We start from the raw sequence: 19,744 nt of genomic DNA, 5'->3' as shown, positions 1-19,744 counted from the left end.
ATACCTAAATATTTTGTTTCCTTTCTTCTTCTTTCTTGGTGCTGGGTTTTGCTGGGTTTTTAATGTTATTATTATTTTTTCTTTTGTTTCTCGGTTTTTAATTCTATGATTACTGATCTATAAGAAAGCTATTAGCCAGCCACTGCACTTAATTTGATGCTGCACTTCCACTCCCTAACCATCCTTGGCTCGAGGCAGCACCAAAGGAGTCCAACTCCCATAATCAAGAGCATCACTTCCCCCCAAGAAGCCCCAGGCTGCCACGCACCTGCAGGGGAGCAGACGGGCACTCTCAGTCTGAAGCAATCTCTCTTATGCCAGGTTCATGCTGAAATGTGCAGAAACAGGCGAACACTCACCCAGTAATGAGAAAGGGAAGTTTAGGGGTCCTCACCTAACATGCTCAGATACTCTCTACAACCCCATGGACTGTAGCCCACCAGACTCCTCTGTCCATGGGATTTTCCAGGCAAGGATACTAGAGTGGGCTGCCATTTCCTTCTCCAGGGATCTTCCTGACCCAGGGATTGAACCTGGGTCTCCTGCCCTGCAAGGCGGATTCTTTACCAGCTGAGCCACTAGGGAAGCCCAAGTCCTCACCCAAGTTAGGACTTAAAAGAGAAGTCTTCCGGAAGAAAGTGCTCTTGAAGCCAAACCGCGGAGACTAGCAACTTGGCTGGTGGAGTTGAAAGGTGAAGAAGGGGTTGTCGTCACAGGTCACTTGTGCTTGCTGTGAGTTCCCTGTGTCTAGACCCTGGTTCACCCATTTGCTTTCCTGCTTATGGCCTTGCACTGTGCCCAGGTTACAGACTGTGGACAAAGCTAGGTGATAAATCGCTCTTGTTAGTGTCTCCCTGTGCTCTTTGAGAGGGCACATGCCTAAGGGTGGAATTTCTGGGTCTGGGTCTAGGTGAAGGGCCCCCCCTTTAGAAAATCATGCAAGTCAGTTTTTCGAAGTGAGTGCAAATTTACCCTCCCAGAGCCAGGAAGAAAAAGACTGCATCTTTTTTATTTCACATAGAAATTTCCCCCCTCCTCTCCCTACCACCATTGCCCATCCCCTGCCCTGTCTGGCCCAGGCCATGCCAACAGCAAGTCAGAGGCAGGCAGAAGCCTGGGCGGGCCGAGGCGGCCTGAGAAGCCTCAAGACTTTGGTGCTTACAGTCAACAAAAGACCCTGGTCTGAGGACCAGAAGTAGCCCAGTCACATCTGATCATGGCTATAAACGGAAGTCTGGAACAAGGGGCAAGCCCTGCTGGAAGGAACACTGAGCTGATCACGTCAGCCCCCACAGGGAGACCCAGTATGATGGAGGTGGGGCAGGGTGTGTGCAGGAAAAGTAGGTTTCTGGGCCCCACTTTCACCCCCATCTTCTTATTTATCCTTGTCCACATGGCTGGTCCTAGAAGAGGGGCCATGCCTGCCAAACCCTCTGCCAAGCCAGTCACCAGTCCTCGGCCTAAGTCAGAGGCATGCATCTGGCCACTGATGAGACTCACTGTTTTCACTGCCACAGGAAATTGTCCAGCGTGGCCTGGGAGGGGGTGGGCGCTGTCCTGGCCCCCAGTTTCTGCCTAGCCCTGGCCTTGGGCTTTGGTTTAACCGGCAGTGGGCGGATCATAGTTGTGTCGGTCTGAAGGAAATGTCAAGGAAGAGGCCTACAGAGAGGACTGGAACGCAGGGCTCAGCCTTGGGGGTGGGCAGGGCTGCTACACAGGGCAAGGTCTGGCTCTGCCCACCTAGCGCCGCAGCCACCAGTAAGCTGGGGTCTGGGGGTACAGGTGAGGGATGATATGGGCACCATAGTTTAGCTCAGCCCAACACCACAAAATAAGGATACAGGCTGGATGAATTTGGTTCGGCCTCCAAGTCCATCGAAGCCAATCCTTACCTAAAGCAGAAGGAAGAGGTGAGTGGGCTGGCCTAATGGGCTAGGGCCACCCAGCTCCACCTGCAAGAAGGCAGACACTTTTCCCTTGTGGGAAACCGCACTCACTGCATCTGTGCTGCGGCAGGGCTCTGCCCTGACCCTCTTGGTCTGTTTCTGGCCCAGGACAGCATTCCGGATGAAGACGGGAAACGCGCTAGCCAGCTCCTCATCAGGCTCCCCTAGACAGCGCTGGCCCCCCAGTGAGAGCTGGGACTCCTGCAGAGGGGACCCCAGAGCCAGGCTCGATGAGCCAGGTGGCAGCAAAGAGGAGGGTGGGAGGCATGTGGGAACAGGATCAGGATCTCTGGTGCCTCATCCGGAGGCAGGAAGGACAGGCAGTAGGGTTCCCAGGGTGGCTCCAGAGTGCTTCAGTCCTCCAGGAGTGAGAGGGCTCTGGCAAGACCCTGACCTCTCAGAAGACCAGCTTCATACTCAGTCCTGCCCAAGGATGGAGGGTGACTGCCTGAAGTTCTTCAGGGGCCTTACCTGCCTGGGGCCTTTGGGCATCTTCTTGGGAACGTCCTGAACAGGAGAACTGTGAGAGATGTAAGGATTAATGAGACAAGCAAGAGAAAGGCTTTGTATAGAGTGAGTACTCAGGAGAGGGAAGAAGAGGTGCTGGGACCAGATTCATGTCCAAACCCTCAGTGCCCCGTCAGCCACTCAGAGCTGTTAGCCCAGGACCTGCAGAGATCTCTTAGCCATCCTCCCTCCAGGCTGTGGAAGGGCCGGGGACTACCACTTACTGTGCCTTCTCAGGGAAGAGCCTCTTGGCAAGGCCATACTGGGTGCTGGAGGGCTGGGTTGGGGGAGTGTCCACATTAAAGGTGGCATTGAGGTCAATATCATCACCAAAGGCTGGCCGGCGAAGCTTCAGGCTCACCATCTCCATAGGAGCTGGGCTGTAAGGCAGAGACAGTTTGGTTACTCAAGATCACAGCGGCAACAGCCCCTCAAGCATTAGAGATGGATCAGCTCCACGGGCCTGGAGCTCACACCTGGTTTAGAGCCATTCTTCAAGGAAACCCTAATCTCTCCAGAAAAAAGAGATTAGTCCTTGGCTTGATCCTTCACACAGTAGAAGTCTGGAAGACATGCAAGGAAGCAAGCAGAAACCCACAGAAAACCCAAATACACAAATCAAAAACGTTTTGTTCAAGAAGCCGCATTTCTCAGAGTGCATGCAAGGATCCTGTCAGAGAGGTGACCACAGACTGAAGCAGATGAATGTTCCTTCCAGTGCTACTTATCATGGCCAGTAGACAGTATTAGAGACTGTCCAAACAACTCCCCTAGGGGCTGGCAATTTCAGAGCTTGAATATGAGACATACATTCAAGTAGTGTTCCTAGAGACTTCCCTGGTGGCCTGGTGTTTGGGAATTCGCTGTACAATGAAGGGAATGAGGGTTCGATGCCTGGTCAGGGAAGATCTCACGTGCCACAGCTGGGTGTGTACATCCTGGAGGAACCAGGGTATACACAAGCCTCCAGAGCATCTCTGTGGCCCCTGGCACCCAGTGGCATCTGAATATGAAGCAGTACCTGTGCAGAAGACAGTAAGCTCATTTCTGCCGAGGAGACTAGGGAAGGGAGTACAGAGGACAGTGGACCCTTCAGTGTGGAGAAGAGCCGGGGGACACGGAGCAGGACAGAGCAGGGGCACACAGAGCAGGGGGACATGGAGCAGGGGGACACGGAACAGGACATGGAGCAGGGGGACATGGAGCAGGGGGACACGGAGCAGGACATGGAGCAGCGGGACACAGAGCAGGGGGACACGGAGCAGGACATGGAGCAGCGGGACACAGAGCAGGGGGACACGGAGCAGGAAGACACAGAGCAGGACACAGAGCAGGGGAACATGGAGCAGGACACGGAGCAGGGGGACACGGAGCAGGGGGACACAGAACAGGACATGGAGCAGTGGGACACGGAGCAGGGGGACACGGAGCAGGACATGGAGCAGAGGGACACGGAGCAGGACACAGAGCAGGAAGACACAGAGCAGGACACAGAGCAGGGGGACACGGAGCAGGACACGGAGCAGGGGGGACACAGAGCAGGACACGGAGCAGGGGGACATGGAGCAGGACACGGAGCAGGGGAACATGGAGCAGGACACGGAGCAGAGGGACACGGAGCAGGACACGGAGCAGGGGGGACACAGAGCAGGACACGGAGCAGGACACAGAGCAGGTAGACATGGAGCAGGACACGGAGCAGGGGGACACAGAGCAGGACACGGAGTAGGGGGACATAGAGCGGGGGACACAAAGCAGGTGGACATGGAGCAGGACACGGAGAGGGGGACACAGAGCAGGGGGACATGGAGCAGGACATGGAGCAGGGGGACACGGAGCAGGACACGGAGCAGGGGGACACGGAGCAGGGGGACATGGAGCGGGGGACACGGAGCAGGACACGGAGCAGGGGGACACAAAGCAGGGGTACATGGAGCAGGACACAGAGCAGGGGGACACAAAGCAGGGGGACATGGAGCAGGACACAGAGCAGGGGGACACAAAGCAGGGGGACACGGAGCAGTAAGGCAAGGGGTGTCCTGCTGTGAGGGGCAGTGTGATTGGCCTGAAGCCTGAAGGTCCACCCCGCCCACAAGGCCAGCTCCATGAGGGCTGAGTGCAGAGGGTCCTGGGAGGTGTTTCACAAGAGAGTGGCAGGATGCCCAGGAGTTGCTATGCTGGACAGATGGGAGGAGTAGAGGATGGGTTCCAAGCTTCACACAGAGGTGGTAGAAAGGGAAGGGGTCAGGGAGGCAGCTCCTAAGTTAGATGGGAAGGCTCTGAGCAAACGAGTGGATGCGCGGAAGAGGGAGCATAGTGATTTTCCAACATTGAAAACCAGCTCGAATAAAAGCAGCTGGGTCGCTGGGCTGTGTTTTCTGTCCAGACCACCAGCGGGCCAGCCAGGCCTGAGGACCCTCTCAGCCTGTCTGCTTCCGGGCGGCCACCCAGGCAGGGACACCCATCCCTCGGCCTCTTGGCTCCCTCTGCTGGCAGCTTTAGTGTGCCAGTGCTAGGACCAGAGGAGAGTTCTTTTGGTGGGTGGTTTCATGTTTGTTTCAGAACCTGCGGCAGGCGGATATATTAGGTGAGCTGCTCCATACACAGGATGCTCCTCCCCTTTCTCTGACCATCCCTAAGTCCTTTCTGGCCTCTCTTTGTCAAAGCCCAGGGCCTGCCTCAAAGCTGCTTTTCAGCTCAGTCTTGGCTGTCACTCAGGCCAGGAGGTCCAAAACCTTCAGACCGACCTGGGCCACCTAACCCCCACAAAGCCAGAAAGGGTGAAGACACCCTTACCAGGGAGCTCCTCCAGCTTGGAGTCCCTGTTCCACCCCAGAGGGTCAACGAACCTCTCTAAAACGAGGCGGTTGATAGTTTCACTGTCTCCTGGTGGCAGCTTCAGGGTTTCCTGCAGTATCGTCAGCTTTTTTTTCAGGCTCTTCAGGAAGGAAAGAGAAGAGTGTGAAAGAAAGCCTGAGGCACCAAGTCCAGAGTGACCGCCACGGACGTGAGCAGTACGCATGAAAGGCAAGCCCACTGGGACCAGAACAAGGCCTGAAGGTCAAATATCAGGCTCAGGAGGCCAGGACCACCTGACCTCAGAACCCCTCTGGCGGTGACCTCCTCTGGTGACCTCCTCCTCCTCCGGTGAACCCCCCTCCTCTGGTGACCTCAAGGATACAGGTATAGGACAGACTGTGAGCAAGACCCCTGTGCTCTCTGTCCTCTGCTAAGGAGCCCAGGCTCCAGATCAAAGGCCAAGATTCTTGTCCTGACCCCGAACCAGGAGGATACAGGGAGTCCAGAGCTGCAACCACTGACTGATGCAGGGTTTGTGGGCAGAACTCACCCAGCCCACGTCTTGGAGGGCACATAAACCACCCTTCCTTCCCATCTGCTCATAGATGTTTCTCACCGCAATTTCCTTGTCAGCACTCTGTAAGTCCTTCTGAGACGACTTCAGCTCCAACTTGGCCTGGTCCAGTTCAGAGCAGACTGTCTGCAACTGCAAGAAAGTGTAAGGAGCGAAGGACGAACACAGGGGTGGCTGTATGCCCTGTCCCTGCCTGCTGCTACCCTAGCTCATGGGAGCCCAGACCCAGGAGGAGCGGGGGACACAGGGAAGATCCGAGCTCCACGGGGCTGGACCTTTGTCTTAGTCTGGCAGCGTTCATCTGGAGCAGTCCAGGCTCCTCCCTACATCCCTACCCTGACATGCACCATGCCCAGAAATAAAAGCAGCTGTGTTGACTGATTCAGGTTTCAAGAGGCCTTCTACAGGGAGTCAGTCCCCTGGTGGTCTAGTGGTAAGAATTCTGGGTTTTCACTGCCACGGCCCAGGTTCAATCCCTGGTCAGGGAACAGAGGAACAAGGGGAATAAGCCAAATGGCAAAACACACACACACGCACAATAAATAAATAAACAGACCACAAAGAAAAGAACAAGAGGCCTCCTACTCTAGGCCTGGAACAAAAAACAGGCCTCTGAAGCCATCACATTTGGGACCTGTGTGCCCCAGCCAGCTGAGAGGTATGGGGAACAGAAGTGTGCAGCTGTTGGGGCGACAGTTGCATGACCTGCCACCCTAAGCAGACAAGCCACACAAGCCAGAGTCAGTGCCTAGTGAGGACCAGAAGCCAGGAGTCATCCCACAGCCCCAGGGCCTGGCCTAGGAGAGACTCACACGCATGACAGAAGGACAGCCACCTCTCCCCTGGCGCTCGGCTCCCCATTAAGTTACCTTGCTTCTGGAAGAAAGCAAGTCCTTCTTCAGTTTGTCAGCTAGCTCCCCTGAGGCCTTCCGTGCCTCTTTTAGATTCTCGTACTCTCTATGAAGGGACCACGGAAAAGAGATGTCAGCCTGGGACACCCCCTGGTCAGACTGAGTCACAGCACCAAGCAAACACAAAGCCCAGCCCAAGCCCCCAGCCCTTCTCATTCCAACTCTGACACCGGAGCCTAGCAGGGACCAGGTGGCACTGCAGGGGGTTGAGCACCCTAAATGCTAGAAGGGCTAGTGAATCTCTGTTTCCTGCCTACTTGGAGGCACTGGAAATTTGAGAGGGTGTGCAGGAAACCCTGACCCCACTAGGAGGCCCCCTATACCACCTGGCTGCACACGAGGCATTGGGGATCCTTCATACCTGTCAGCCAAGTGGCCCCTTTTCTCCAATCCCACACCCAGGGGAGTGAACACCTGAGCTAAGTTTCTGATGCAAGCCAGGCGGGGTCAGTAACCGCATGCTAATGGGGAACAGGCTCCAGATATCAAACTGGAGCATGGCGAGCTGTGCTAACCCTAACCTCCTTAGAAATAACACTTATAATTCACATGCAATTCTCTCAATAATTCTGTGAGGCAGGTTATTATTATCTGTTCAGGAAGCTAAGGATCAGAGATGTTAAGAAACTGGCTCCTGGCCACACAGTAAGAGGTGGGATGTGGTTCAAACAAAGGCAGCAGGGCTCCAGAGCCTGCTCATCACTCTGCCTGCTCTGCTTCACAAGAAATGGGCAACACAAGGAGGGGCATGGCTTGGGGGCCATGACTCAGCTTGGATACAGGGGCCAGAGTACACACTTCTTGAGGGACACGCAGTATACAGCCAACTGCTCCACCGCGGACTGTCCTACACCCATGTCTCGGATCATCTCCTCCACCTCAGGCCGCTGGCTCCGGAGTAGGAGCTCGATTCTGAAAAACACCCAGCCCACGGCATTTAAAATCTGGAGGCTGATGGGTAGGTACCCAGTGCAGCTCTGCCTCCCTTTGCTGCCGTTGCTATGGAGACAGCCTGAGCTGCTAGGATGCTTTAGCAGGCAGCTCTGCCCAAAGAAAGGCCCCATCGCAGAGCTCAGCACAGCTGTAGGGATGCTGCTGAGGGAGAAGGGGTTGTTGACAGAGGGTCTCAGGTCAGGGATGCCCAGGGAGAGGTTCTTAGAACAAAAGCCGGCCAGGTTTCCCATGGAAAGCAGAGGAGCCCGCAGAGGCTGAGTAAGGCCTGAGCCCCCCGTGGCCTACGGGGAGCTGAGCCACTGAGCTGAGCCACCCCCTGCTGCAGCCCTGAGAGCTGTGCCCCGGGGGTGCAAGGGTACAGGGTAGGCCCCCGCTCTAAGCTCACCGCTCCATGTTCTTCATCTTGCTCCGGAGTCGGCGAGCCTCCTCTCGTGCTTGCTTGGCCTCATCCTGCTGCTGCTCCAAGTACTTCATCTGCTTCTGAAGAGCAAACGCACCCCCACATGTCTGTTGCTTGGAGGTTCCAGGGGCCAAGGCTAAAATCGCCGGGAGAACTCCACCCTAGAACTGTCTGCTTTTGAAAATGCTGATAAGCGTGTGCTCTAGCCCCAGGAGGTAAGGCTCCTGGGCCCCACTCTGACATGTGCTTTTGCTGCTACGAGGCCCTGGACCAGCTGCTTCCTCACCCCCTTGGCTTGCTTCCTTCTGAGATACGTCTTACCATCGGTATAGCCCACTCTCAGCATCTAAAGGCCTGCTGGGGGCTGCCAGAGTCCAGGGACTGTGGAGGAAGCTGAAGAAGCCTGGAGCACAGATCCAGGCTGTGCTATCCATCAGCTATGGACAGTTGCCAGGGTAGGACAGCTGCCCTCAGCACCTGGCCACTTCATCTCTGACCTGGGAATGCCAACACACTCCTGCTCTGTGGCCAGGTGCTGGTTTGCTCCTTCCTTCCCATTGGCCAGGCCACGTGATCCAATCCAGCCACCAAGCAGAGCCAGAAATGGCGAACACCCTGGGGCCCTATCTGTTCCCCCGGATGGGTCCTTTTCCTTCTCAAATGGCATCCAGCAATGACTGGCTCCTTCATATGAGGTCAGAATTTCAACTGTGGATTCAGATCAATCACCTCCTGCCCCTTGGAGAGCAAGAGGCTCACCAACCCAGGCTGATACAAAATTCATCCGGTTCTAGAGCCGCTTGCTCTGAAGGCTTTGATCTGCCCGGTCAGCTCAGCACAGCCGACTTCAAAGGCCCCCTGCTCCTCTCTGGGATGCTGTTTGATCTGGCTCCAGAGAGCAGCCCAGCCAAGGACAGGCAAGCTAATGGAAGGCTCTTCAGGCTGGCTTTGTCAGTGGAGTACAAACCACTTTGGGAAACATGGCCTAGGCTCACTGAGGTCTTGGTTGAGCAGTCCTTCCACGAAGCACTGGGCAGGCCTCACCTCTCCAAACTAACTAGTACAACATCCACAGATGCGGGCAATACGACCCTTTTCTCAAGGGCTGGGTGGGAGGCCTGGGGAAGATGGAATTTCCCTCCATTTTACAGCTGTACAGACCACGGTATTGACCAAGGCAGACACAGAAGACAAGCCCACAATGGTGAGCCCAGGAGGAAGACTGTATCTCCCCACCAACCTGTGCCCACGGGGGCTGGGGACTCACCTTGAGGGTGGAGCACAGCATCTCGGCCTTGTCCAAGGCCCGCTGCAGGGACTCCACAGTGGCGTTGCGCTCATCCAGCGTGTCCCGCAGAGAGTCGATGATGAGCTGGCTGTCTCGTTTTTCCTTCTCTGGAGCAGGGGTGGGGGACAGAGGGAGAGGAGAAGCCTGTCCACTATGCACTATGAGAACCTGGGCCCCTGGGCCCCAGCACCCCACCCGAGTCAGGTGAGGAACAAGTTGTGGGCCACAAGTCAGGCAGCCTGCTTATCTCTCTGGCAAGCACCAAACCAGGGATGCCCAGCCATTCTGGGGATGAGACCCTTTTTCTGCCACTCAGAGTTACCTGAGTAAAGATTTCACTGCTCCCTGATCACATGGTCTAGTTAATTCATCATCCCAGAACTCAAGCACTGAAAAAGTCAAAGTTAAAGTCACTCTGTCGTGTCCGACTCTTTGTGACCCCATGGACTATACGGTCCATGGAATTCTCCAGGCCAGAACACTGGAGTGGGTAGCCTTTCCCTTCTCCAGGGAATCTTCCCAACCCAAGGATTGAACCCAGATCTCCCACATTGCAGGCAGATTCTTTACCAGCTGAGCCACAAGGGAAGCCCAAGAATACTGGAATGGGTAGCCTATCCCTTCTCCAGGGGATCTTCCCAACCCAGGAATCAAACTGGGGTCTCCTGCATTGCAGGTGGATTCTTTACCAACTGAGCTATGTGGGAAACCCCTCAAGCAGGTTCCTGCCAAATCTGGCAACAGAACCCTCAACTACAATATTCTGACCTGTCAGGTAGACTCTTCCCAGCCTGGGTCCTAGGCAAGCAGCCCCAGACAAAGAAGAGGCTCACCTCATCTGGGTGAACAGCATCAGTCACCTCCCTTTCCTTTCCTTTTCTGTCATTACAAGAGCTGATAAGACTTTTGGATATACCAAGCAGGGAGAGCCCCTGGATATGCCAGAAGGCTGAAGCCTTCCTCCCAGGCCTCAGTCCAGTACCCAAGTCAGGGGCTTCCCAAGGCCTCTGGGAACTCACCTTTCTGGGAAAGCAGGGCTCTGGTATTATCCAGCTCATTCTGCAAGGCAATACTCACAGTAAGCAGCAAGAAGGCATCACAGCTGGCCCCCACCCAGCCTCACATAAGGTCTGTGGGGAGCCCCAGGTGGGGACAATGAGGCCTGTGGGCCCAGGGAAGCATGAACCTGCTGCTCCTCAAGGCCAAGTGAGATCAATAAGGGAGACAGAAGACTTGCTTTATCTGAGTGTCTTTTTAAAAGTCGGTAAAATGAGGATAATCTCAGGTACAAGACCCTAGGACGGGAAAAGAGGCATAACAGGGGGCAAAAGAAGTGGAGCCTGGCCTGCGCAGTTGGTTTTATGGCAGAAGCTTCCATTGTTTCCTCGGGCCTGTGCCCGTCCTGACCTTCCCTGGCATTAGCTGGACCCAGTGGGGACACAGATTTGGGATGGCCAAGCACCCTGGGCCACACTGCTCCCTCCACCCTGGGTCCTACCTGCTTCACAGTCTACCCGCTCCCAGCCCTAAGCTGGCTCTGTCTACCAGGACTCTTCCAGCCCCAGAATCCAATAGGGTAGGGGAGCCAAGACAATTCTTCACCCCTAGATGAAACCTCACCTGTGCTAGGCTCTAACCAGACTGTTGTGAGGGTCAAATGAGCCTCCCCAAGCCTGTACATATGTTCCAAAGCCACTGCCACAGAACCACTGAGAGGCTGGGGCAGAAGAGAGCCCAACTCCCATTCAGGAGTCCCATGCACTCAATACCCTTGTGGGCAAGAGATGTACCTACTCCATAAGCAGGAAAACCAAGCTCAGTAGACCTGAAAGACTTGGCCTAGGGTCCGTGATGGTAGCTAGATGCAGAACAATCCTCATCCAGGTTACTCTTCCCAGGTCAACGCAAAACTCATATTATGACCAATATAAGGCCGGGCCCCTGTTGTGGCTAAGCTCCTGTTGTCAAACTCTCTACTCAGGACTTTGGAGCAGGAGCTATTGGTGGCTGAGCTGGTTAAACAGGCTGGACATCTCAGCTAGAAGCCATGGGTAGAAAAGGGCACACACAGGCTGCCTGAGAGCAGCTGCCAGCCCAACCTTACTGTTAGTCCCCTAGCACCTTCCACACCCAAGCAGGGTGCCTTCCAAGCCCTTGCTCCAAACTACTCAAGATTTTGCCTTCCTGTCTCCCAGATATGGCTTAGAAAATCAGAAAGAACTGAAGCTGCCTTTGTTGCTTTTCTCACAAGGAGGACACGGCTTAAAACTGGGAGCAGTTACCATGACGATGAACACGTTAGCTTTAAGCACAAAAGCTCCACGTCTTGAAGCAGTGAGGTTCCAAGGACGTCACAGCCCCCCCGGGGGCCAGGGCCAAATGAATCCTAATCTGACAGATGCCCAGAAAATTAACCCTCAGAGTCCAGGTTCACTTGCAAACCCCAATCCCACTTCCTTGAGAGGTTTCTGCCAATCCAATCCCTTTGTGCACAAAGCAAGCTAAATCTTAGGCTTGGAGGGGAAGCAGTAGAAGTGTGGGAGGGGGAAGCAGTAGAAGTGTGGGAGGGAACCCACCCATCCTCCCCTGCAGTGTGGGTTTCCATCCTGGCTGCATATCTTGATTCCAGGGGCCCTGCCCTCCACTCCTGCACTGGGAAAGACTCAGGCACCTGGATACACACCAAGCTGCCCAGGCAGTTGTGAGGCACAGGCAGGTTTGCGAACAATGGGTTCACACGTCTTCCCTGGCTAAGGACTGGAAAAGATGGTTGTACATTCTTTGTAAGGTGAGGGGACTTCGAGAGACACATTCTAAACTATGGTCAGAACTGCTCTGAAATCCCAAGAGGAGGGCTCACAGTCAAGTGGCTCCCTTCCTGACAGAGGATTTCTCCAATGACTGGAACATCGTCAATTATTCTCTGCTCTGACTGTCCCAGCCTTGAATTCTCTATCAAGTCTCCCCTTCCAGAACCCATCTCCAGACTCTAGGTACCCTCCCTGGGTAGGAGCAGAAAGTGAACTCTCAGAGGGCCTGGGATTCAGCAGAATGAGATAAAGTCTGGGTACCTTTAAGAATTCTGTATCTAAGACATTCTCCTCCTCCGGGGCAAGGTCAAAGTAGAGCTTATTGATAATGGTTCTTTTGCCGACCTGAATGAAAGAACAAGACACAGTGTGACTGCATAGCTGGGTCATGGGCAAGGAGGACAGGGGACATGCAGCCAAGCCCATCTCCCGCCTAACCTTTCATAGCACATCCCTTGAATGGAGGTGACCTCTGCAATCCTGTAGGTGCCCCAAGCTGGGTACCACTAGTTACTGAGTCATGTCATTACAGATCCATGTGGTAACTGCTCAAAAGATACCCCAACTCTAGGTGGTGGGCATTGCAGGGGAAAGGCAGATAAGGAGACTAAATCTAGCCAGGTGAAGACTGGCCCAGGCAACGAGTCCATCTGCCAGCTCCCCTTGGGCAAAAGCAGGCCTCCCGCACTATTTAAGAGCACAAGTGAGGCTCAACCAGCCTCAAACCAGATGGTCCAGACAGGTCAAAGACATTGCTTTGCTTCAGAGACCTCTCCTCATCCTTGCTCCCTGGCAAGGAATGTCTTTAGCTGAGGAGTTTTCACCCCACCAACTTTACCTGGATTCGGCACTGCGGGCAGGTCCGACTTGGTGCTGTCTCAAACCACTGAATTAGGCTGGAATGAGAACAGAAAAACAGACTGGTTTTAGGGGAGACATACAGGCCAGGTAGCCACCCTGACCATTACAGCATTTGAACTGCTCCTCTCTGACCCATCGCCTGCCCACCCAGGAGGGTAGCACCTCAGGTAGTGATGGTATATCCTACAAGGCCTGACTAGTGCAAGCAATCCAACCAACTGGCCTTTTTTTTTTTTTTTTTTTTTGCCCTTGCTGGCTTGGACTTCTCTCCCCTGAGCTGTAATTTTATCAACTGTCTAGGCTTTGACTGGGGTTAGGGGCAATGGTCAAAGTCAGGGTCCCTCAGAGACAGGAATTATAATACTCCAAAGGGGTAACTTTCAAAGTGAGGGTAAATGAGAGGTAGCAAGCAGAAGTAAAAGTAAAACACAGCCCAGCTACGCACCATCGATCTGCCCCAAACTTTAAAATATTCTTCTACTAGGGCATTATCTGGTCCAGTGGTAAAGGACTCTGTGCTTTCACTGCCTGGTTGGGGAACTAATATCCCACAAGCCAGGCAGTGCAGTCAAAACAAAATCAAGATGTAGTGGACAATCTACTAGTTGGCCTACTTGTAGACAATCCCCCCCAGGGACCAGGGAAAAACAGTCCTTTTGGGAAGATGATACCATCTTTCTAGACTGCAATTTTTTTTTCTATAAATATTTTTTTCAAATACATATAATACAAAGCTAACCATGCACGATGACGGAATACTACACAGCAATGAGAATGAATGAGTCTATAACTCAGAACAAATTATGGGTGAATTACATTAACGTAAGATTGAAGAAGAGAAACCTGATACAAAAAAAAACACAAACAAACAGTAAATTGTGTTTAATTCCATTCACACAGAGTAAAAGGTAGGCAAAACTCATCTATGTTGCTGGAAGTCAAGACAGTGGCTATCATGTGTGGAGGAAAGGTGGACTGATGGGAGTAACTGGAAGACTGCACGGGGCCCTGCTGCTGCTGCTGCTAAGTCGCTTCAGTCATGTCCAACTCTGTGCGACCCCATAGGCGGCAGCCCACCAGGCTCTCCCATCCCTGGGATTCTCCAGGCAAGAACACTGGAGTGGGTTGCCATTTCCTTCTCCAATGCAGAAAAGTGAAAAGTGAAAGTGAAGACGCTCAGTCGTGTCTGACTCTTTGCGACCCCATGGACTGCAGCCCAGCAGGCTCCTCCATCCATGGGATTTTCCAGGCAAGAGTACTGGAGTGGGGTGCAATTGCCTTCTCTGGCACGGGGCCCTTGGACTCTTTAATCCACAGAGACTGGTTAAGAGGCCAGAGGAGAAATTCAGGCAAGGCTTTCTTGGGACTGCACCAGGAGGGAGCAAAAACAAGCAACAGGTGTCCTTGCTTGCTCACTGGGGAGAGGGGAGTGAGGAGAGTGAGGAGCGGGTTCCTCATATGGGGTGAGTGCAGAGGGGCGGATTGGCAGGCTGAGCCACAGTGGTAGCTTAGGTGGCAGTGTGCCCACCCCTTTGGTGGTCCTGTGTGGAGGGATCCTGTACAGTACCCTGGTTTTGCTCCAGGACCTCAGAAATGGCAGCTGGGTTTTGGCCTTTTTGTATGTTCTTGTTCATAGTTTGCCGGAGCTGAGCACGCATATAGTTACTTTTAGTCCCTTATAGTTTCTTTGTATTCTGTTGTTTGAGGAGGCATTTGTCTAGGTGCAAATGCAAGCATTCTGGAAGAGTGTCCCCGGTCCCAGTCTTTCTCAGCAGGAGGTTTCTGAAGTGCTGATGTCTAGTTTCTTGCTCTGAATTCTGGTTGCATAGGTGTGTTCAGTTTGCAAAAATTCTGCAAGCTATACATTTCTTATATTTGTACTTTTATGTATTATACTATATTTCAATACAATGCTTGGTTTTAAAGTAAACAGTTACACAAGAGAAAGCACTGCACATTGTAAACCAGAACATAACCACAGAGACTTCAGACACTGGAACTGTCACTCACCATGACAGATACACTATGCCGGATAAACAAAAATTAAGATCGAAAACATCAAAAGAGAATTTGCAAATAAAAGGTGACATATCAGAACTTAATAAGAAATAAACAGAAATTCCAAAACTGAACAAATGGCCCAAATTAAGAATTCAATGGATGAATTTAATAGCAGTTTAGGCAGAGTTGAAGAATCAGTACATTGAAAGATATGTCAGAGGAAACACTGAGAATTAGAAAGGTGGAAAAATACGTAAGAAATGATAAGAGATATAAAAGTTACCGTGATGTCTAGGATACATATAATTAGAAGTTTCAGGAAGAAAGCATTAGGTAAAATAACGCCCTCACCTCTATGTCCTAATTACCAAAACTTGTGAATACGCTACCTTATACAAAAAGAGTAATTTGGAGCTGTGATTAAGTTAAGGAGATGGGGAGATTATCCAGGGGTGTCTCATGTAATCACAAGCATCCTTATAAAAGAGACAGAGTGTCAAGAGTCATACAGAGAGGTTTGAAGATGTAACACTGCTGATTCTGAAGATGGCGAAAGAGGCCATGAGCCAAAGAAGGCACAGCCCCACTTCCATCTTCATTTTAACCAAGCAAGACCCATTTTGGACTTCTGACCTCGAAAAGACCTTCTGTTGTCTTAAGCCACTAAGTTAGTGGTAATTTGTTACAGCAGAAATGAGATGCTAACATAGAAAGAAAAGAGATAATGGAATAGAGGCAATATATGAAGAAATATGGCTGATAGTCTCCCAGAACTGAGTAAAGAAATTGTTCCACAAGTTAAAGAAACCTCATGAATTTCAAGCAGAATAAATAAAAATAGTAACAAAAAGTGAATTGAGGTAACTATATTATTGTCAGACAAAACAAACTTTAAGTCAAAAAAGCGTACAAGAGATAATGACTTTATATATTGATAAAAGGCTCACTCCAACAAGAAATAACAATTATAAACATATACACCTAACAAAATAGACATGAAATATATATATGAAAGAAAATTGTACAGAATTAAGGGAGAAATAGCAAGTTCTATAATAAAAGTTTGAGGTGTTAATATTACACAATTTCAATAATGGATAGAACAATCAGACAGATGATCAATATGGAAACAGAAGGCTTGAACAACACTTTATACCAACTAACCTAACAGATGTATACTCCCCCCAACAATAGCAGAAAACACATTCTTCTCAAGTGCACATGGAACATTCTCTAGGATAGGCCATATGGTGGGCCACAAAACAAAGCTTAAAATTTTTTAAAAGATTGAAAATCACACAAAATAGATTTTCTGATTAAAATAGAATGAAACTAAAAATCAATAACTGAAGAAAAATGGAAAATTCACAAATGTGTGGAAATTAAACAACACACTCTTAGATAACCAATGGGTCAAAGAAGAAATCGCAAGGGAAATAAGAAAATACCATGAGATTAATGAAAATGAAAACATACCAAAACCGTGTAAGACAGCAAAAGCAGTGCCAAGAGGGAAACTGATAGCTTTAAACACACACAGGAAAAGCAAAGATACCCATTACGATGGCTATTATTAAAAAAAAAAGTTTGGCAAGGATGTGGAGAAACTGGAACCCTTGTGAATTGTTAGTAGGAACATAAGACGGTACAGCTGACACAGGAAAACAGAAGGGCAGTTTTTCAAAACATTAAACATAGAATTACCATATGATCCAGCTAGTCCACCTCTCGGGATAACCCAAAATAAATGAAACTACTAACTTGAAAATATACTTGTACACCAATGTTCATAGTAACATTACGCACAGTAGCCAAAACATGGAAACAACCCAATGTCTATTAACAGATGAAGCGACAAACAAAATGTGTTATTTTCATACAATGAATAATAATCCCTTAGTCATAAAAAGGAGTAAAATTCTGAAACATGCTACAACATGGATGAACTTTGAAAACACTATGCTTAGTGAAATAAGCCAAACTTAAAAGAATCAAATGTGATTTCACTTATATGAGGTCCCTAGAAAAGAAAAATTCACGGAGACAGAAAGTAGTTTTACTTTCTAAACCTCTGTTTAGAGGTTTCCATGGGCTGTGGGAAGGGGGGAATGGAAAATTATTGTTTAAAGGATTCAGTTTGGACTGATGGAAACATTCTGGAAATAGTGGTGATGGTGACACAATGCTGTGAATGTACTTAATGCCACTGAATTGTCCTCTTAAAATGGTCAAAATGGAAAGCATCTTCGAGCTCACTGAGTAAACATTCTCCTGAAAAATTTTTTAAATTTTTGAAGTTTTCATTGAAATTAAATGGTGGCAGACACGTCCAAGAAATATTGCAGGAATTTGATTCCTTTATGAATCTTGTAAGAGATCAATGTGTGAAGCTGGGCAACAGAACAATACTGAAATGGTATTAATATGAGAAAATAGTATCATCATATCAGAAGTTTTGGAGCAAGTATAAATAAAGGCTGTGTTCACCAGAAAAATCAATTGCTTCCATATGTCCTTTCCAAAGTGCCTATTTTACTATGATATAAAAATCAGGTCATATACATTTTCATAACTGAACTTTTTTGTTAAGTAAGCTTTTGCAAAGTGTTAAATGTGGAGAAAGAAATGGCAACCCACTCCAGCATTCTTGCCTAGAGAATCCCATGGACGGAGGAGCCTGGTGGGCTGCTGTCCATGATGGGGTTGCACAGAGTCAGACACAACTGAAGTGACTTAGCATGCATGCATGCATTGGAGAAGGAAATAGCAACCCACTCCAGTATTCTTGCCTGGAGAACCTAGGGACAGAGGAGCCTGGTGGGCTGCTGTTTATGGGGTTGCACAGTGTCGGACAGGACTGAAGTGACTTAGCAGCAGCAGCAGCATGAATATTCAAACATATTCATGTATAAGTTTATGTATAGCTGAAATCAACACAACATTGTAAATCAACTATACTACAATAAAATTTTTTAAAAATGTTAAGTCATATATATATATATATATTACTCCAATAGAACAGTGTATAGTGGGGGGAAAAAAAAGGAAAAGTAAAAAATGGTTAACTTTATGTTACACGTATTTCATCACAATTTAAAAAAGAAACTCAGGACTCAGCCTGTCCACAGCTACCAGGGGGTCCCCCCACCAGCTGTGCACTCAACAGAATGGTCCTACCAATCAGCAGAACACCTTGATTCGAGAGCACCTCCTTGCCATTTGATGTTAATTTGGGTTTGCTTAGGTCAGTGAATACAGTGGAGTGTCTGACCAAGAAGACGACTCTGGACAGAATCGGACAGAATCATTCCAAATCATCAAGCAAACCACAACAAATCCAGTAGACTGTTGGTTACCAGGTCTGGCAGAAAACAAAGGGCTCACTAATGTGGTGAAAGCATCTGCAAGGACAAATAATTTTGAAACCACATCTCTCTGCAAGCCAATCAAAGAAACCTCTACTCAGTCTTCATTAAACCAAGCCTGTACCTCCCCCTCTCCCCACCCCCAGCCTCAGCTCAGCTGTCACCTCCTCCGGTAAGCCTGCCACACAACTCGCCTCTGCCTAGGTCAGGAACTCTCGTGGGATTCCCATCTAATGCCTTCCTCATCACCAGTCTGGGCTCCGGGGACGGGTCGCCCGGAGCCCCGACACCCTACTGTCCGGTAGCCCTACGGGAGCGAGGGGCCAGCTCCAACACAGCGTTCACTCACCAATGCGAGTGGAAGGTGTGGCCGCAATGGATGGCGGCCACGTCGCGGGAGTGATCAAAGAAGTCGGAGCAGATGGTGCACAACGCACGGATAGGCATGATGACTGGTCTCGAGTAGCCGAGGTAGCCAAGGAAACGGCGACGGGTCCAGCTTGGTGGCCGTGCCTCCGCGTCTTCACTAGCTTCGAATTTGGCTCCACGGCGCAACTTCCGTGAGAGGATCGGAAGTGGCTGCACGGAAGGTTGGGTCCCGATTGGACGAACCCTCGGGGGGCGGGGCTTAACGGCCCCGCGGCCGTGAAGAATCCTGGGGCGGAGCGCGGGCCTGAAAGTATCTAGCGGTAGTTCTCAGGCTGCTTGCGGTTGAGACCGCAGGTACAGCGGGAGCGCAACGTTGGATTGGTACGGGGACCAGCTAGGCTGCTAGCCGGGCCCCTTTGGGGGGCAATACAGGGCGTTATGGTCCCAAGCCAGAGGTGACTCGAGGTGCGCTGGGCACGGGCTTTCTGAGCCCTGTTTTCTCAGCGCAGCCTTCTCTGCTCTCGGAGAGTAGAGTAGGGAATGGGACGACAGTCCCGATAGAGAGCGGGTCCCCTGGGCTCTGGGCGGTGCTTGACCGTATAGTGGAAACCCTTAGTTCCCAGACCGAAAGAATGCTGCATTCTCTTAGCCCTCCTTTCTGAGTGGTCCTAGAAAGATGAACCACTCAGGACATCTCAAGCTCACGCCGGATCTATACAAGCAAGACTTGATTCCTGAGTTTAGAGGTGATTAGAGGTGGCAGGGCCAGTATCCTGACTTTGGTCTTAGCTCTCGGGAGGATCAGTTTTGCCTCAGGACTGTTGTAATTTTGGAGGCCCAGATACATCTTAGACAAGTGACTCACAAACCTTTTTTATTATTCCCACATCAGAGTTGTCTTTGGGATCCTCTCTGAGGAAGAGCGGCATCCCTGGTGAGTTCACCTGGGCTAATCTCGG

At 50.8% G+C, this 19,744-nt stretch overlaps 1 protein-coding gene and 1 pseudogene across 1 annotated transcript in view; one reads left to right on the top strand and one right to left on the bottom strand.

Moving 5' to 3' along the window:
* Positions 1-19,726, bottom strand: part of TRAIP (TRAF interacting protein) — a 22,985-nt gene extending 3,259 nt beyond the window's left edge. The window contains exons 1-15 of the mRNA XM_061396898.1: positions 18,766-19,726; positions 13,028-13,085; positions 12,451-12,534; positions 10,399-10,438; positions 9,359-9,486; positions 8,077-8,171; positions 7,536-7,649; positions 6,696-6,783; positions 5,869-5,958; positions 5,303-5,391; positions 2,678-2,833; positions 2,418-2,466; positions 1,998-2,147; positions 1,842-1,892; positions 1,501-1,634 (exon numbers count right to left, since the gene is read on the bottom strand). Of these exons, the coding sequence (XP_061252882.1) occupies positions 1,506-1,634; positions 1,842-1,892; positions 1,998-2,147; positions 2,418-2,466; positions 2,678-2,833; positions 5,303-5,391; positions 5,869-5,958; positions 6,696-6,783; positions 7,536-7,649; positions 8,077-8,171; positions 9,359-9,486; positions 10,399-10,438; positions 12,451-12,534; positions 13,028-13,085; positions 18,766-18,863 (1,419 nt within the window). The 5' untranslated portion in view covers positions 18,864-19,726 and the 3' untranslated portion in view covers positions 1,501-1,505. The remainder of the gene's footprint in view (positions 1-1,500; positions 1,635-1,841; positions 1,893-1,997; positions 2,148-2,417; positions 2,467-2,677; positions 2,834-5,302; positions 5,392-5,868; positions 5,959-6,695; positions 6,784-7,535; positions 7,650-8,076; positions 8,172-9,358; positions 9,487-10,398; positions 10,439-12,450; positions 12,535-13,027; positions 13,086-18,765) is intronic.
* On the top strand, positions 17,262-17,650 carry LOC133235640 (small nuclear ribonucleoprotein G-like; annotated as a pseudogene).
* Positions 19,727-19,744: the final 18 nt, after the last annotated feature.

This window comes from Bos javanicus, chromosome 22 (assembly GCF_032452875.1).
Source record: "Bos javanicus breed banteng chromosome 22, ARS-OSU_banteng_1.0, whole genome shotgun sequence".
Lineage (NCBI taxonomy): Eukaryota > Metazoa > Chordata > Mammalia > Artiodactyla > Bovidae > Bos > Bos javanicus.
The sequence above is the reverse complement of the archived record's forward strand: the minus strand, read 5'-3'. Positions and strand labels throughout refer to the sequence as shown.